The sequence below is a fragment of the Ischnura elegans genome, chromosome 2, assembly GCF_921293095.1.
Source record: "Ischnura elegans chromosome 2, ioIscEleg1.1, whole genome shotgun sequence".
NCBI classification, from domain to species: domain Eukaryota; kingdom Metazoa; phylum Arthropoda; class Insecta; order Odonata; family Coenagrionidae; genus Ischnura; species Ischnura elegans.
The window spans coordinates 118744963-118762809 of record NC_060247.1 but is presented as its reverse complement, the minus strand read 5'-3'; the positions used below and the strand labels follow the sequence as shown (position 1 = coordinate 118762809).

General features: G+C 41.1%; 1 protein-coding gene across 3 annotated transcripts in view; it reads right to left on the bottom strand.

Annotated features, from left to right (window-relative positions):
• Window positions 1–17529, bottom strand: part of LOC124154502 (echinoderm microtubule-associated protein-like 2) — a 444841-nt gene extending 427312 nt beyond the window's left edge. For all 3 annotated transcript variants that reach the window (XM_046528280.1, XM_046528281.1, XM_046528282.1), the window contains exon 1: window positions 16905–17529. In XM_046528280.1, coding sequence (XP_046384236.1) covers window positions 16905–17172 — 268 coding nt within the window. In that variant the 5' untranslated portion in view covers window positions 17173–17529. The remainder of the gene's footprint in view (window positions 1–16904) is intronic.
• Window positions 17530–17847: the final 318 nt, after the last annotated feature.

Here is a 17847-nt window from a genome sequence, read left to right as displayed (position 1 = left end):
CAGTTATTTCCAGGCAGATGGCAAGAAATATTTGCGTAACATCTCAGAATCTACCATGGTTCTCCCTCAACCTCTCTAGTAGCTACCGATAAAAATACAGGTAACCATTTATGAAGCAGTAAGACCCAACGCCCGGTGGCGTAGCGAGGGTCGGGCTCGGCTCTAAATGTAAGAATTTTGAAATCGAAAAGGCAAATTTGCGGTTTAAATATCATAAAAGTCCAGTCATCGCATAGCATATTTCGCATTGATTCGAGTGTATCGCATCAATATCGCATTCATCGCATTTGCGATTTTCACGTATCACTAGTCATGGGGTATTTGGAGGAGGCTAAGGAAGGTTTGAAGGAAAGAAGGGTGGAGAGAAACCCGGCGTCGGCATAAGCCTGCTATAAACAGATGTTCATAGAATCACTTAAAAGGATAGAAATGTTTCTCTAATGCCCTTTTTGCCGCTATTTCCTTCACGGAGATTAATAGAACGATAATATTTACTGCGGTTCAAAAAAAAAGTTATTCGGTGGCTAGAGAGATGAAATATAATTGTATCAAACAACAGAATGCCTGAGGATAGGTACCTACCCCTGGGCCCAGCGGCGCATACAGGATAGGGGGTAGAGGGGACAAGCCGCGGGGCCTGGGGGGGGGGGGTTAACCTCCCAACAGTTGTGGGGGGGGATCCGAACAAAATGACCGATTTTGTTAATTAACGAGTTAAATTGTTAACTCATTAATTAATGAGTTACGAGTTACCCTTGATTAATCAACTAACTCTCTCATTATGAATCTAATTATGCCGTCATCTGCGTTTAACCCACAACAGGTAAGGTCAATACTGAAAACAAAAAACCGTAAAGCATTTAAATCGATCACTGATGCCTGAATGAAGTCGAGGTATGCAACTGAAGTATTCGAGGGAGAAAAAAAATACCTGGTCAGGCTACGCTAACAAGCATAGTTCCAGAGAATGTGTATGGAAACGAATTATTTGAAATACTCCGTGATCCATAAACCTATTCCTCACCCAGTGATTCAACCCAAACTTTGGTTTGCAGAGGTGAGGGTAAAGTTCTCCCTCGACTAATCCACTAGCAGTGATGGTAAAAATATTAAAACATGCCCTCGGGCTCAATTAAATTGCAATTGCAATTGATTTTAATTTTGCTCCCGTACAAGATGCATTTCCTGTCAATATTCACTCAAACAGAGAGTTCTAACGTGAAAGCAAGCATTTTAATTACAAGTCAATTCCATTTCATGAAATAACAACTAAAATGTATGATATGCGTACTTTTGGAATGAAGTAATATGTTTTACCAAAAAATCTACACCCGTGTGTGAGATTTTTGCTGCAAATGCATTTCGTTCTGCGCGCGTGGAATTCAGATGTTCATTTTTAACTAATAAAATGTAACAATTAATAAAATGCAGCAATGCGTCCTCAGCCGGTCCGAAACCATTATATATACTTCATACAGCATTACTTACCTCTAACATTTACTAACCTATATCGGTTACTTGGGCGAATGAGAATAAAATTAAATTTATCAGCTATGCAGTTGGAGTTCTTAAAATAACACATTTTGCTTGCCATCACTTTGCTCGCAATCACGAGAGAAAATCTGAAATGTGGAAATGGAATATATTTACAATCGGAGACCGTCGTGACGGCGTCTTATATAACTTATTTCCGTCACTAAAATCTAAAAATAAGGCATTAGGAAATAATAAACGGAGCGGGAAGTAGCGACACAAACAATGTTCAACTTTCTTAAATATTTCTGACTTATCGCATCCCTGGGCCCAGCGGCGCATACAGGATAGGGGGTAGAGGGGACAAGCCGCGGGGCCTGGGGGGGGGGGGGGGTTAACCTCCCAACAGTTGTGGGGGGGGATCCGAACAAAATGACCGATTTTGTTAATTAACGAGTTAAATTGTTAACTCATTAATTAATGAGTTACGAGTTACCCTGCGACTGAAAGAGCTGTCCTGGCTTCTAGGCTTCTTCTTTCCTGTAAAAAGTTGTAGAAGTGTATTCTCATGAAAACTGGGAAATATAGTGATCACTACCAACTGCATTTACAAAACATCATAAAACAATTTTAATGTTCCGCTAAGAATCGGTAGAAGGTGGAGCGTGACAATTATTTGGGATTTATATATTTATTTCATTAATTATTTTCATACCACCGAAAACAGCTCGTGTTGGCCTTTATATCGGGGCTTTCCGACAATTTTTAACAAATACACGTTCACGAAAAACCATGCCCTGGATAGCGGAAACCTACCCAGACGGGACTCGAACCCGCGACCTCTTGTTTGGCATGCGTAAAAATTCCGAACACACGCATCACCCGAAAACATAATTTCACAACGAATGACCCACAAACGTCGACCTGAAGCTCTTAATCTGATCAAAAGGTTTTCATGAAAATTTTAATTCAGTTCAGGTTACCATGTACGTGTATGTAATGACTCACTTTGATTGCAAAGGTAACGGGACATTTTTTCGGCTGAGTTTTAGGCTACCCAAGCTCTTTTTTTAGTGGCTGCCAATGCAAAGAAAAGTTGGAGGAAAGAGAGGTTTTCTAAAAACTTATTCGGCCGCATCATGCGACATGGTGGAGGAGATTTTTCATAGAATAGGTACCCGATCCCTGCTTCAGTGCTTTACGTAAGGCACTTCGAGTACAGCACTCCGTCCGTCGGATGGGACGCTAAGCCTTGGTCCCCTCTGCGCCTTTCGTTAAGAGCAGGCTAATGTGGGCAAAAGGTTTCTTCCACCCTTCCCTCTTAAGGCCTGTATACACGATACATTAACACGAACGAGTTAATGTCTCTTTGCACGAATGCTTATTGTGGACCGGAACGGAATATGTACGAATGCATGAACCAAATTAGAACAGGTTCTATTTTCTGTACATGCATTCGCACAAGTTGGGTGGTTACACGGTGCATTTTGGCGTTCATTCTCGCGTTCATACATTCAAACATAAACCAGTACGTGTTTAATGTACCGTGTAAACAAGCCTTTACACATGGCGCAAATGATCTCAGATGCAGGTCTCCTCCAAATATTATACAATACCAGAAATATAAGCATGCTAATTTCCCTCCATTTGGCTATTCATCCTTCACCGTTTTCATAGAATACTTTTCTTTATCAAGATGTTTAACACTATAGGCACGCGGGCATTTTCGCATACAGCTACCACCGACTAAGTTCATTTTTACCTCTTCAGTTGTCTTTTTGCTAAAACAATGACTATGCCTCACCCTGAGTGAATGAAGACCGTTGAAACCATTGTAAGGAACATCGGTTGAAAAAAGTACGTGTTGTAGGCCACAAAGTTTGTAGTTATCCTTGAATAGAGAACGAAGTTACGCCACAGACCAATTATTTTGAATGAATTGCTTTGATGCGCTTTGAAGCAATAGAATCCGAAGATTTAAGTGCGATGGAGCGGAATTTTTCCGTATTGAAATAGACACCAGCAATTTTACAAGATTATAAAATTTATTCCGACCTCGGTTTCGAGGAACCTTGAAGATGATGTTGTATCATCGAAACGTAGGTCGGAATAAATTTTGTAATCGTGGAAAATTTCAAGTTTTTATTTCAATAAGTTTTGAAGAAAACTTCGTTTAGGCCGCTACACACGGTGATTGATCATTCGGATGATCATGCTGAACGATCACGTGATCATTCACAGGTTCATGCGAGCAAAATAGAACATGTTCTAATGTTCACTGAATGATCATGCGCATGAAGGTTAATTCGCGAATTGTTCCGTTATACACGGTGAATGATAATGCGCATGATCATGCTGAATGATCATGCGAAAGAAATCATTCGCCGTGTATAGCGGCCTTTAGTGAGAGAAAAAGGAAGTCTTCGGAAAGCCCTCGGTAATGAGACCGGACAACTGACTGTCGCCTCGCCTCCTCCAAATACCGTACCTTACGAATAATAAGCACCTATCAGAAAAAATAGCAATAAAACAGCCCGCATAATCACGAGTTAGAAATGAACTGAGTCCCGGAGAGGCTTCAACATGTGAGCATTTCCGCGAGCAAGATGATACGGGCGCAACCGACGGCGGTTATCTCAGCACTCGCTCTGCGCTTCGCCGACTATTTATGTCCTGATACGGTGAGGAGGAAACGGTGTCAGCAGGTGCGAACGCTTATCTCGAGATATTTTGATCAATCACAACAAAAGCATGGAGGGCATGGTCCACCCAACACTCCTGTGAGGTCACGGCGATTATCAGCGCTCCAAAACAGGAGGCGTGACGTATTATATCTGCCAACCGACAGAGCTGCGAATATCATGGGCTCCACGTGCATGCTGCTCTCGTTATGAAATAACTGAAACTGCAACCTATCTGCCGAATCCATGACGACTGCATTAACAGAAACAAAAAAATCTGCTACATTCTATCCCGCAATCCGCATAAATAGGCGTTAGGACACCAGGCAAACAAATGACGTAAGATGCATTCCGTCTGGTCGTAGGGATCAAGGAGTTTAAAAAATTGTACATTACTCCTCTCGGTAAGGATTAATAAAGGGCGGGTGACGTCACTACTTTGATCTCAACATAGCTCGAGTGCCTCCTTGGTAACGTGGTAGTGTGTCACGTGACTTGCAAACGATTAGCGATTGTTGTATTATTGCTATGCATTTGGAAGCCATTAAAAATCATTCAAGGCAAGTTCGATGACCTTTCAAAGGCGAATAAAGTTTAACTCATTCCAAAATATATTATTTCATATCGATTTGAGCCCATTTTTTCCTCCCGAGCTCATTCATGCGTACATTTCCCACTTCACGTGACGCATATGATGGTTGCACGTCTTCAATGAAAGAGGGTGCTAGCTACCCGTCATCTAGTAATCCTAAATCAAATATTTGCGTTTATTATCGCCTAATAAATTGCGTGTGATGCGTCAGTTAGATGACAGGACAAAATCCGGAAGTGAATCTAAAATTATATAACATTTACTAGCGCGAAAAGGACCGATGATATAATTAATGGGACATTAAATCATTGTGTCACTGTAATGGAGTCCTCGACCTTAATTTCAACCTTTCATTCATGCCCACACCCAAACTAACCACATTTATTACATAGACTCAAGTAATTTGTTTATAATTTGGCTGTTATGGATAAATGAACCCGGTGAGAATCCCGAGAAGAGTTTACCCACATTATTAGCCGGGAAATCATCAAATCATATTCCGTATGGTCAAGAAATTCGAAAATAGGAAAACTTTCCTCCTAAATATGTATGTTTGAGGATGGTGTAACTTTTAAGGTTACCTGTGCCTCCACAATTCGAAAAAAGCGACAATAGGGTGGTTTCCTATTATTATTCTATTGCCTAAATCGAAAGATTATTACTCCTGGAGTATGCATTTCACGCTATTAGATTTTTAAATGACGATATCTATTTTTTGCGATAAAATGAAAAGTGAAAAATTTCAAGCGCACGAAAATGCGGCGGCTAAGTAGGAATGATGGGAAAAGTCCGTGTGACGTATTTCTTGTTCCCCCTGCCGCCTTGTGAGGTGACCTTGGTGCGAGGCTTTAGCGCTGATACTACGCAGGCTGCTAGCAGGTAGCGCTTGGCTTAAATAAGGATTATTATTCCCCTATTAAACAAAGGAAACTTTCCGAGCTTAGGTATTTTTAATGTGTGATTATTAAGACATGTTTTCCTGAGCTCTTGCCTCATGCATGCATTGGTAATCTCAGACAATGTAAAACTCCTATCCACTCGTATAGAAACTAGGTCCCTCTGACGTCACGTGGAGTGGAATCGCATTGGCGCCAATCAAGCCTTTTTCAAATGAGGTTAAAATTGACCATTGCCATTCGTCTAAACTGGGATTTCTAAAACCAAATAATTTGTATATTATGAATACACTAATGGTGGGTAAGGAATCGCAATCAATGCATTTCGTTTTCTTTGATGGAGGAAACTATCCTTTTGCCCTAATTAATATTAATTGGGTAAGTAGATATTGATTATTTATTAGTAAAGTGAGACATTGCAATATTCCGCTGCATTTATTTTTGCACGTTTCGTTTTTACAACATAATTTTCAAATGCACTTAAAAATTTTGTTGTAATTACTTAACTAATTAAACTCATATTAATGTCCTGTTATATCAAATAATGGAAAAGCGAGCACTTTACCCCACTGCCACCGAGGCCGAGATCATAAATCAATTATTATTTCTGCAATCAATGTGAATTCCACCACAATTCAAGCGGCAGTCTTGAAACATACCAAAAATACTGAGTCACTTTTTTTCTTAGCGTCATGAAAATGATCTCATTTAAACGAAAAAAAATGCTGCGAGGAGTTCATGCGATTCCTGAAACGGCATGTAAAATGTCTTCTTGTCAGTCGTACCTGAGTGCACCTCAGCAAGGACAGCTACTGAGAATAATTATCTAAATTACTTACCACCACGAGAAACCAGCAACCATGAAGCACGTTTCCTGCCAACACGCAGAACACACATAGTAGGAGAATTTGCCTAATTGTGTTAAATGCCGCGGCCTCTCAATGAGCCTGGCATTTGACGCGAGTCACGGCTAAATAATCATTTAGCCTGCGTCAACATTTCCTTCTCAGAACGCTTTTCCTTCAAAATCCACAGTAATCAAGGGACTCCCGAATAGCCGCAAAGCCAGTAATAGTGACACGCTTCAGAGTTACGTTTGCGACCCGTAACCAGGCCCGGAACAAGGGCGGGACTTCAGGGGGCGGCAAAAATATGAAAAGTTTATTTTTTTAAAGTTATTTAATGTTTTCATAATTACGATACCACAATCAATATCGTTTGATTTTGTTGCACATTTGATCAACTTTATTACAATGACACCGTATACCAAATTATTTTCTTCATTACATGACACGACACAGGAATTAACGTAACTCATGGGTCTGGAGTGAATTTTTTACTTTCATGTCTACTACTGTTATGAATAAGTTGCCTAGTCGTTCGGCAGCAAGGTCGGGGGCGTGAAAACACTGTCTTCTAGTGTATTAATACAAGTGTTTTTCAATACATGCGTAAGTTATGTATTAATTTGAATAGGTTTAATAATATATGTGTTATTAACGAGTGTTTTTTTTAACTAAATTTCTTATAGCATACATATGGTGCGTAATTTCAACTACCGAACCTCAAAAAATAGAGTACGGATGTATTATGTTTCACTGGTAGGGGAGGGGGAGTACGAGAGGGTGGGGGATTGTGGAAAGAGGGTGCAAACTGATCTTTGCCCCCCTGAAAAAACTCCTAGTACAGGTGCTGCCCCCGTAACTACCACTTTCAATTTATTCAATTTATTATTATTTCTCAAATCTGCAGTCACGATAAATGACACGCGAAACTAATGAAGCGAAAAAGTGAAAATAATCACCATAACGAAACAAGTACAAATATGCAGAAGTAGAAACATTAATGTTGACTGACGAGGGCTTATATAATTAGACAATAAAATTACATAGTATTTTAAGCTCCTCTTCACTGCAAAAGGCGCTGTAGAGTCGTAAACAAAATAAGAAATTTTCTTCGTATTATGAAAGTAATTAAATAGCATACTGGATGAGATCCCGAAGTCTAATTCTACAGATGACACGGACAAGGAGCAATTCTAGCTAGAAGGTCACATGATGACGAAAAAACGTTTTTAAACGACAAACTATGTCATTTCAAACTTGAAAATTTTATCCTACAATCTGCCAATTAAAACTGCAACTAATATTTTTACCGAAGCAGATTGCCACAAAATATGTTGCGCATGGAAACTATTTTATCGTTTAAAATGACATTTGTCGAAAGCTGGCTCGGTAAATCGAAATCTAAGGATCAAAGAAACTTTTTTATACCACTATGTTACGTGTTATACAGTTCCAAAAATACCGGCATCACATTCTGACGTGTGTACGAAGGAGCAGTCAAAATTGCGTCGTGTAAAGCGGTGAACTGCGAGGTCACATGCGAGAATGCGTGGACGTGAGATGGCAAAATAGCCCCTGTTCTAATTTCGTTCATGCATTCGCGCTATTCCACGCCATTTTAGAAATTAATGTAGTTCTAACCTGCGCAATTCCGTGCCCCGTGTAAAACGGCCTTTAAATTAGCTTTATGGTCAGTGCTTCGACCTGGAATTATAAAATCAACGAGCCTACAGGATGACATATCACATTTTCCATCGCTAGAGATCAGAGAGTGAAGTGAAGACGTAGAAGAAGAAGTTCCAGGCATCGCGACACATTCAATCATTCCCATACCGCACGGTGTGACCTCACATTCCAATGGACCATTCCCTCTTGCACAACGCCATCCACTCGGTTTAAAACAAATGATGATTTCACCTGGAGATGATTAAGATTACCCCTCATTAATTAATCGCGCGCGACGGCAAACAAACGCAAATCGCGCGCCGCACCCACCCTCGAAGGAGACCTTCGCTGGATGGACGAAGTCACGGCATTTGCGATCGACTTAAAAATATCGCCAAGATCAACAAGAAAAGCGAGGATAATTACCACTGAAAATGCGAAACGGATTCTCTTTCTACAATCCGGTGACTGCGTAAAGAATCAAATCACAAGTAAATGAAGAATATTAAGACTTTCGCCCGAGCCCCCTCAAAAACTCGTTATGGGTGTGAGGAAAAAATGTGTCAGGCTTGTCAATTTTCCCTGGTTGTGTCCAGATATCGAGATTCGAGTTATCAGGGTTCTAATGTTGATCATACGACTCTTCTAAAATGCTTAAAAAAACTAAAAACTCACTACTTATAAAATTTCCCGGGGCAAGATCAACGATTAGGGCCGCCCAAATATTTTTTGTGAGTTGGCATCCCTGATATCCACCATATCTTTTTCCATATTCAAACTAAAATAAGTTGTATTACTAGAACCACAAGCACTGACCCTTCCTATCTCCTACGTCCAATACCTCGGACAACTACTTATCTCAAATCTGTTCTTATGATCTCTGGAATTCCTTGTCGTTATCCATTAATGGTTACTCTACTCTTATCTATTTTCAAAGAAAACTATTTAATAATTATTTCAGTGAGCACTTTCGTCAATAAATCAAATTTATTTCATTGGCATGTAATTACACATTATCTGGGAAAGTTTTGTTTGGTTTTTCTCTTCCTCTGGACTATTACTGTAGGTATGTTCTCATTACGAACTTATAGGGTAAATTTACTTCGGTGTAATAGGTTTCCTTTTTATTGCCAACAGAATTGTGACAGGTATATTTATATATTGGATTTAAAAGCATAAATTGTAATACCTATGTATTTGCATTTGCTCTTATGGGGAACGACAGAGAATAAATAAATTTCATTCCCCTATTCACTCAATGTTCTGCTACTTCAAACTGCAACTAATAATTTAAAATACGCAATGCAATTCAAAATTTCAATAGGGTACTTTCCTTCATCAAAGAAAACGAAAGGCATTGATTGCGATTCGTTACCCACCATTAGTGCATTCATAATATACAAATTAAATGGCTTTATAATTCCCAGTTTAGACGAATGGCAATGGTCAATTTTATCCTCATTTGAAAAAGGCCAGATTGGCGCTCATGCGATGCCACTCCACGTGACGTCACTGGGACCTAGTTTCTATACGAGTAGATGGGAGTTTTACATCGTCTGAGATTACCAATGCATGCAAGAGGCACAGAGCTCGGGGAAACACCTCTTAATAATCACCTATTAAAACTGCCTATGGTCGGAAAGTTTCCTTTGTTTGATAAGGTATTTATAATCCTTATTTAAGCCAAGCGCTACCAGCTAGCAGGGTACTCTGCTACCTGCTAGCACCCAGCATTGCAGCGGCGCACAATATCCTCGCCCCAAGGTCACCTCACAAGGTGGAAGCGGGAACCAGAATGACGTCACACGGGGTTTTCCCAGCATTCATTATTAGCCGTCGCGTTTTCGCGCGCTTGAAAATTTTCACTTTTCATTTAATCGCGAAAAATAGATATCGTCATTTAAAAATCTAAAAGCGTGAAATACGTACTCCAGGAGTAAGAATCTTTCGATTTAGGTAGTAAAAAAATAAGAGGAAACCACCCTATTGCCAAATCTAACGAGGTATGAAAAAATATGAAGACACGTTTCTTTCCATTTTTGCATTCATTACCTAACATCTAGTACTAGGCGGCAACACTTCTAAGATATCAATCGTTCTTCCCACGAAAGAAATATAACCATCGTTGGTGCTCCTCATAGCTCCCCTTCAATCACCATGGACACCAAGCAGTATTCCACATCCCACACTTTTTTGCACTCAACCAGTAAACCGATGAATTCATAAACTTTTTTCGTGGAGAGTAGTTTAATTGAAGTTTTATTACTCCGTAATAGGTGCAAAACAACTTTCTTTCCTATAACTGATGACTTCAGGCTTTACTTTGTGAAACCTCTCCATATTGGAAACAAAGGAATAAAAATTTGTAAGGTTAATAGTGAACCTTACAAAGTTTTATTCAAAGTTTATAATAAAACTTTGTAAGGTTAATAGTGAACCTTACAAAGTTTTATTCCTTTATTTCCAATTTTCGTTTCGTCGAAATTTACTCAAGATTCCTACTATCATCCGCTATCGACCTACTGCCGAATCACATTGCCTTTTCATTGCGTAATAATAAAAACTATAGTGATTTTTTCATTGCACATTTGATAATGGAGCACAAAACTATAACAGAATATTCAAAGTTTTGGCCTAACTTTTCTTACATTTTCTCATGACTCGACAAATAATCAATCGAAACTCAGCACGCTGCATAACGTTTATCAACTTAATCGATAACGCTGCCGTTATCTTTGATATGATTATCGATGATCGTATGTTTTGATTACGGCAATTTATTGTAGAGATAAAGAATGAAATTTTCTAAGAATGGACAGGATCATCAATTGCGGTAAAAAGAGGTTACTATCGATATGAAATAGAGAAACCGAAGAACGTAAATTTGATACAAATGATAGCCATGTTTATTAACTTCCCATCATAAAAATCAAAATCATTTCATATCTGCGAATAAATCTGAGGGACTGTAGCGATAATACCACCATCAATGCCTGCTTGCCTGCTATGATCAACCGAGAACATTCGATCCGCGAAAAAAGGTACCTCACTTTAACAATTTAACTAACTCACATGTCAATATAATTGCAGAGAATGAGAAGATGAAAAATGGAAAAAAAACACACACACAACAAAATCCACGTAATGTCAGTAACCTATAGAGAACGACAGCGTTGTCGAATAAATGGATGAAGGTTGTGCAGGCTGGTGTGTTCTGCTTGATAGTTTAACGAGCAGAACACACCCCACTCAGAAAGATTACAAAAAGAAGTTGTCAGTATAAGAGTATACGCGAGGAGAGCTTCCTAGAAAAAGAATCTACTCGCCACTGAAAATACAAGCGAAGAAGTTGGGAAACAATTCATCAGGTGCTGCATATCGAGAATGTATTTTTTACAGGACAGAAGCTGACAATGAGACGTTAACAGGATTATTGAAAGTCAAAGAGTGGAAGCATTCGAAATGTGGTGCTACCAAAGAATGAAGAAGATAAAATGGATTGACCGTGTAAGTAACGAGGAAGTGCTTAGAAGAGTGGGAGAAAAGAGAAGCCTCCTAAAAACCTTATGCAGAAGAAGGGACAACTTAGTTGACCACATTTTGAGGCACGATGGCCTGATGAAGACTATCGTAGAAGGACAGGTGGAAGGGAAGAAGGGCAAGGGACAGCCCCGAATGAGTTACATAGGACAGGTTGTAAAGGATGTAATAGATAAGAAATACGTCGCTATAAAAAGGTAAGCGTATAGGAGAGAGGAATGGAGAGCTGCGTCAAACCAATCTTAGCATTGTTGACTTATGATTATGATAGTGATGAGAAATTCCATGAAACAGTAAGATAAAACTTCAATCATAATACTGGCGTGAGAGAACACACTTCGAACAGATTCCAACAGCGAATAAATTATTCTCTAAGGGTGGATAATGTTCAGGAGCTTTAGAGGAATTTTTAGGCTTAGAAAACGAGCAAATTCCGATTTGGCAGAAAATAGTATCACTCGAGACCGCAGGATAAAACGGAAGAGCGAAAAAATTACAAGCCGTTTCAAAAGTTTCAGGGTCAGGATAGCTGAAGAGGCCATTGAGATCCGTGCGAACAGAAATAATTTCAACCTATACACACGGTAGTAACTTAGCAATCCGTAAAATACCACTTATGAAGACATGTACACCACAGGACATGTAAAATACCACAGTACATGAAGAAACAATGAAATTCATCCTATTTTCTAAATTTCGAAAATCATTCCGGCCAATTAGGAGTAACAGCGTCAACTGGATTTTAAGGCTGTTCATGAATACTTCTCAAAGGCTTTAAAAAAACATAATACATTTAAAAAATTCACTCACCCTGAAGACGGTTCGTCACAGGAAATGAGCTGAAAGCATTTAACGGGGTGGTTCATAAGAAATTGAAGTATCCATAAAATTTCTTTTTGAAATGATTTTAATTTTGTTGTTGTTATTGTACACTGATTTAAATATTTTGGTAATAATGAACACTTGTCTGCGCACAATATTATCTTCATGCTTAGATATATTAGTTTTCCTGTCTGCACATGCATCGGACGGCAACCTCACCAAAACAGTGTTCTAATGGGGGGCCTAATTTCATTCTAGCATAGCTGACTCCCGTTGCACGCTATATTATACCAGCAGGCCACCCGGCTTTGCTCGGGAAGTATAGTACCCAGAGAAGTGGGAAATTTAGAATTCATTGTCACATAGTAGGATTTTTAGGTGAATGAACAAAGCAGGTATTTGCATACATATGTAACAACAATCAATGGAAAAAACGATTTCCTTGCACCGCGCACGGGATCAGCTAATACCCCGCCCCACAACATTGGTCGTTATGTGTGCCCGTGCGTGAGTTGACTAAAACCGTCGTGTGAACGCATACCCCAGCAAAAATGTTAGCACTAATTGTAAGTGTAGTCATAGTTAAGTCTAGAATCGTTCGAGTCATGTTTTCCCTTTGAGCGTGTCAAGAAGTATGCTTACACGGTAGGATGTCCGAACGCAGAAGTTGTATGACGTGACGTAACAAACGGTAATGAGAAAACGACGCAAAGGACTCGTAGGACGAAACCGAAAATAGCACTACGGGCTTTGGGAGCATAAAATGCATCTAAGTAATAGCTTTGGTCGCAATCCGAGCAGCCGTATGGCAATGCACAACGGACAGACAAATAGACAACCTCTTTTATATCTATTAATATATAGTTAGTCTTCTATTTCTATGATTATTGTGCCCCGAGAACACTTCACTGGAAATAATTAAATCATACCGCACATTAATAGGCCTAAACAATCCTGCATATCTTGCGCAATTGGTCGACACAAGAGACCCAGATATTGAAGCACAGTTTTCGAATGCCTCGCGACCATCTCATCGAGATTCCCGGCATAACGGATTCCACTCCGGATTCGTAACTTTGGTCAACCGCAATCGGAGAAAAGAAACCGGAGATATTTTCACGATCACTCGTCCTTGGAGCCTGAGATGGAAAACAAAACGATTCTTACGATTTCGGCGAGGTCGAATCCCTATACATGCGGGAGGGGGGTAAGAGATTGTTGCGGGGGGGGGGGGAGGGTGGACGGGCAGGTAAACAAAATGGGATCGGCATGGGAACGAAAATAAAAAAAAAGAACGAACGCGCGTCGAATCATCTCTCGGTGTGCAGAATCGAGAGAACAACCAAGGATAAAGGCCTGGTTACACGATGCATTAGCAAGTACGAGTTAATGTCTGATTGCATGAATGATTTTGGTGGACTGGAGCGCAACATGTACGTATGCATGAACCAACTTATCGTTGGAACACAGTCCATATTCTGTACATGCGATCGAAGAAGTTGGGTGGTTACACGGTGCATTTTCGTGTTCATTCACGCGTTCATACACTAAGACATTTGCTCATATGTGTTACTATTGTTTATTTATACATTAAAAATATACATTTAAATATAAATAATAATAATATGTACACCCCATGATTAGTACATCGTAGAGGCCTCAGTTCCTCCCTTTTAAGCTTGATTTGTGCTGCTTCTTTGGGCGCATTTTAAATGGTTTTTCAAAAATTTCCACAGCGTGGCTATACGATGAGAGCTATGCATTTATTCTCAATATTCATTAAACAATAATTACAATCGCGAGGAATGACAATGAAAAATTATGCATTCGAAATATCATCTAGGTACTGTTTTGTTCATGGACAGAATTTTGGTTGTCACTCTGAAGTAATCTTCCCATTATTTACTTAATATTAAACCTCCAGGAAAATAAACAGTGTTTCCCTCGCATTCACGCTTGCAGACCCCCCTGCTGGGAGATGGCGAAAGTCGCCCGAGAGAAACACAAGGGCAACAGGTGGTTTGGCATCGGTTACGCGCGCAAGGTAAGATTTTCGTAAAACGGCGAATGTTGCAGAATTTTGATGCAATACTGGCGCTAACAATATTGGATAAAGCGTGGAATGGCCCAAAAAATCAATAGAAAACAACACAGGCCGGCCAGATTCGTGACGAGTTGTTACGATGAAAAGTGCAGCGTTTCCAATGTGTAGAGGCGATTAAGAATGGAAATCTTTACAGGAGCATAGGTTACTTTTACTTATTGTTGGATAATTCGGAAAAGAGTTATTCTCAGACCGTGTGAAAAACATCCTTCGTTTACCGTAATACTCCGGTAGACGGGATCACGAGAAAAAAATAAAGGAAGTTTTCACTTACTCCCCTCATCCTCCCCTAAAACCCCCCATTCCTAGTTTCGACACTCTGCGGAATGATAGCAACATTAAGCAGTGATCATTATCGATATGCATTTATTTCAGAAAATATTATATTTTACGATTGAATGAGAAAACCCCATCCACATCATTGGCTAACACACAATATTACTCCACGAATTGGAAATGGGAGTGTAATCGTTTACTAACCAGAACCAAACTTCGAACACCAGTGATTAATTCGTTCGGTAAAAACACTCAAGCGGATTGTGCGAAAAGTCCGCAGAGAAAAAATCATTCGCTTACGGGTGACTCCAGTGAAGTTATCACCGTGGCCAGTCTCGGTATACTTCAGTGGCGTAACTAGACATAAGCTTTGGGGGGGGGGGATGGGGGAGCCTGGGAGGGCGACCCCCCCCCCCCCCCCAGGCAACAAGGTGTCCGGAAAATATTTTGAAAAATGACATACCTGGAAAAACATTATATATCATTTTGTCACTTAAAATCTAACTTGAAGCAGATGCAGTGATTGCATGTCAAAACTAGACAATAGTTTTAAATATTTTTTATATTTCTCTGAGTCTTTGGGGGGATCTATCCTACTCATCCCCCCATAGTTACGCCACTGGTATACTTATAACTCAAGCGGATATTAAACTATTGACATCATAACAAAACCATCTACATGTGAATGAAGAAGCGGATATTAGAGCAGAGATATTCGAGAAATGCACCTATTTTCCCTTTAGGGGATGAGGAAATGGATACTTCCCGGCGAATGGTTGACGTTTTCTCCTTCGCTTCGCAACGAGTCTCGCCCGGTGGCCCATATTTCAGGGAAACCCTTTCCATCATCATCATCCCGGCTGATACTAGCTGAGCAACTTCACCAGCCGAGATGATGGTCTGTTTAAAGTCTCTCTCCGAAAGGACGACAATCCGAATTGCCACATTGCATTGCCTCCCCTTTGTCAGAGAAGAAAAGGGAAATTGAATTTTTGGCATGACATATAACTCATGCATGTATCTCATACTAAGTTAACCTTTCGTACTTCTATTACTAAACGGTTGTTTTATTCGCATGTTAGCACGTTCGTGTCCTCAGCACTCTCCTAGTTTCTGGACTGACACAAGGGCGTATCCAGGATCATAACTGGGGGGGGATGCAAGCCATGGTCCTGGGGGGGGGGGGGGCAAACCATGGGATTTATGAGAATATTTCCTTGAAAAAATAGTTTTATTTTAGTTACATATACTAATATAAATCATTTTTCGTGGGTTTAAAGAAAATTCGTTGAAAACTTTCGTTTCAATTCAGTACTGATTTTGCTTAAAGACTTTTGCGATTTTTGCTTCTAGGGGGGGGGGGGAACTGCCCCCCCCCCCCTATGCCCCTCGCTAAGTACGCCCATGTCCTGACAGCGTGCCGTTATCCTGAGAGATGACTGGTGTGAAATCACCGCGTACCACACGCCCTAGTGGTGGCTTGAACGATATCTCGTAGATGTAGATCAGAAGTAAACACAGCAGCCGCATGACGCGCGCGCAAAGCTCTCGTTCGCAGTGGCGCAGCGAGGGGGGTGTTTTGGGGGTTAAACCCCCCCCCCCCCCCAGAGCTCAGAGAAATATTTAAATTTAATCCATTTTACTTAATAGGATTGATATTACTAAGAGAGTAGTGTAAGGATTAATAAAACATCCCTCAGAAAGCCGTAAAACTCACCATTTTGAACCGTTTATTTTAAAATTCCGCAATGTATTAATCTCGCACCTACCGCTTATCCTGGTGGGTATTGCATACCACCACACACCCCGGTATTAGTTGCACCTAAACCCCCCCAGCCTTAATTCCTAGCTGCGCCCCTGCTCGCGCGAGTTCCCGACTCTTTAAGTCCTGACGACGGGGCACAACAGTTGGTTTTCTACTGGGCACGTCGCGTTTGACAGAGGAGGAGGGACGGGTAGAAATGGAAGCGACGGAGGTCTGAGAGAGTGAGGCAGGAATTTCACACTCACCTGCAACGGCGAGCTGGCTGGAGGTGGGGGAAGGATGGCCCTCTAACTCTCCCCCACCGTTGCGTCCATTGATTCTCATCCCTGGCTCGAGGGAGGGCCGACCGGGGAACGGAGGCGGCAGTGCCGTGGTCGACCTGGGCGAAGAGTCGGCTGCCGAGGGCGGCGGGCTTTCCTCGCCGACCAACAACGTCGTCTTCTTCTTCAGGGACGGCGGGAAGGGACGAGGGGGCGGCGGGGGAGGAGGACAGCGGGTCGGAAGCTCGCTCATCAGCCGGGGGGAGAGGAGATATGGACGACGAATGGGAGAAAAAAACTGCTCGAAAAAAAATATATGCAAACTCTCTTGTTCCTGCAAAAACAAGCACCACTAAAAAAAAACAACAACAAAACTTCGGAGAGCGCTGAACACACGATGGAAAAATAGAAACGAGCGTTTATACGAGAGCAAAACGCAAAAAGATTGGAGCACCTCACAAGAAGATGAAAACACACGGCACAAGAGTCCGAGGCGAATAATGCACTCGGGGGAACAGCCTTCCACGGCGGCTGCGAGCACTCGAATCACTGAGAGGACGGACGGGTTGGAGAGGAAGAAGGCCGCTTTCAGACACACACACCACTACCACCAACACTACTGGCTGGCTTCTCCCCTCTCACACACAAACATACTTTCGCGCCGACTACGGCGGAGGAGGGGCGGTCTTCCCCCTCACCCCCTCACTCGACTACCTTTCCACCCCCTTCCCCTCCCCTCTCCCCCATTCCTCTCAAACAACACCGCCACCAGCCACCCACCCCCTCCCACATCAGGTTGTGGAGACGGGCATTTCGACTCATTTCCATGATTCGAGTCGTGTGTTTTGGTTCATTTCGAATGAGTCGATCTTTCGAATCGTTCTAAATGAACACATTGAAGAAGAATGCACGTATACAAGCAAGGTGA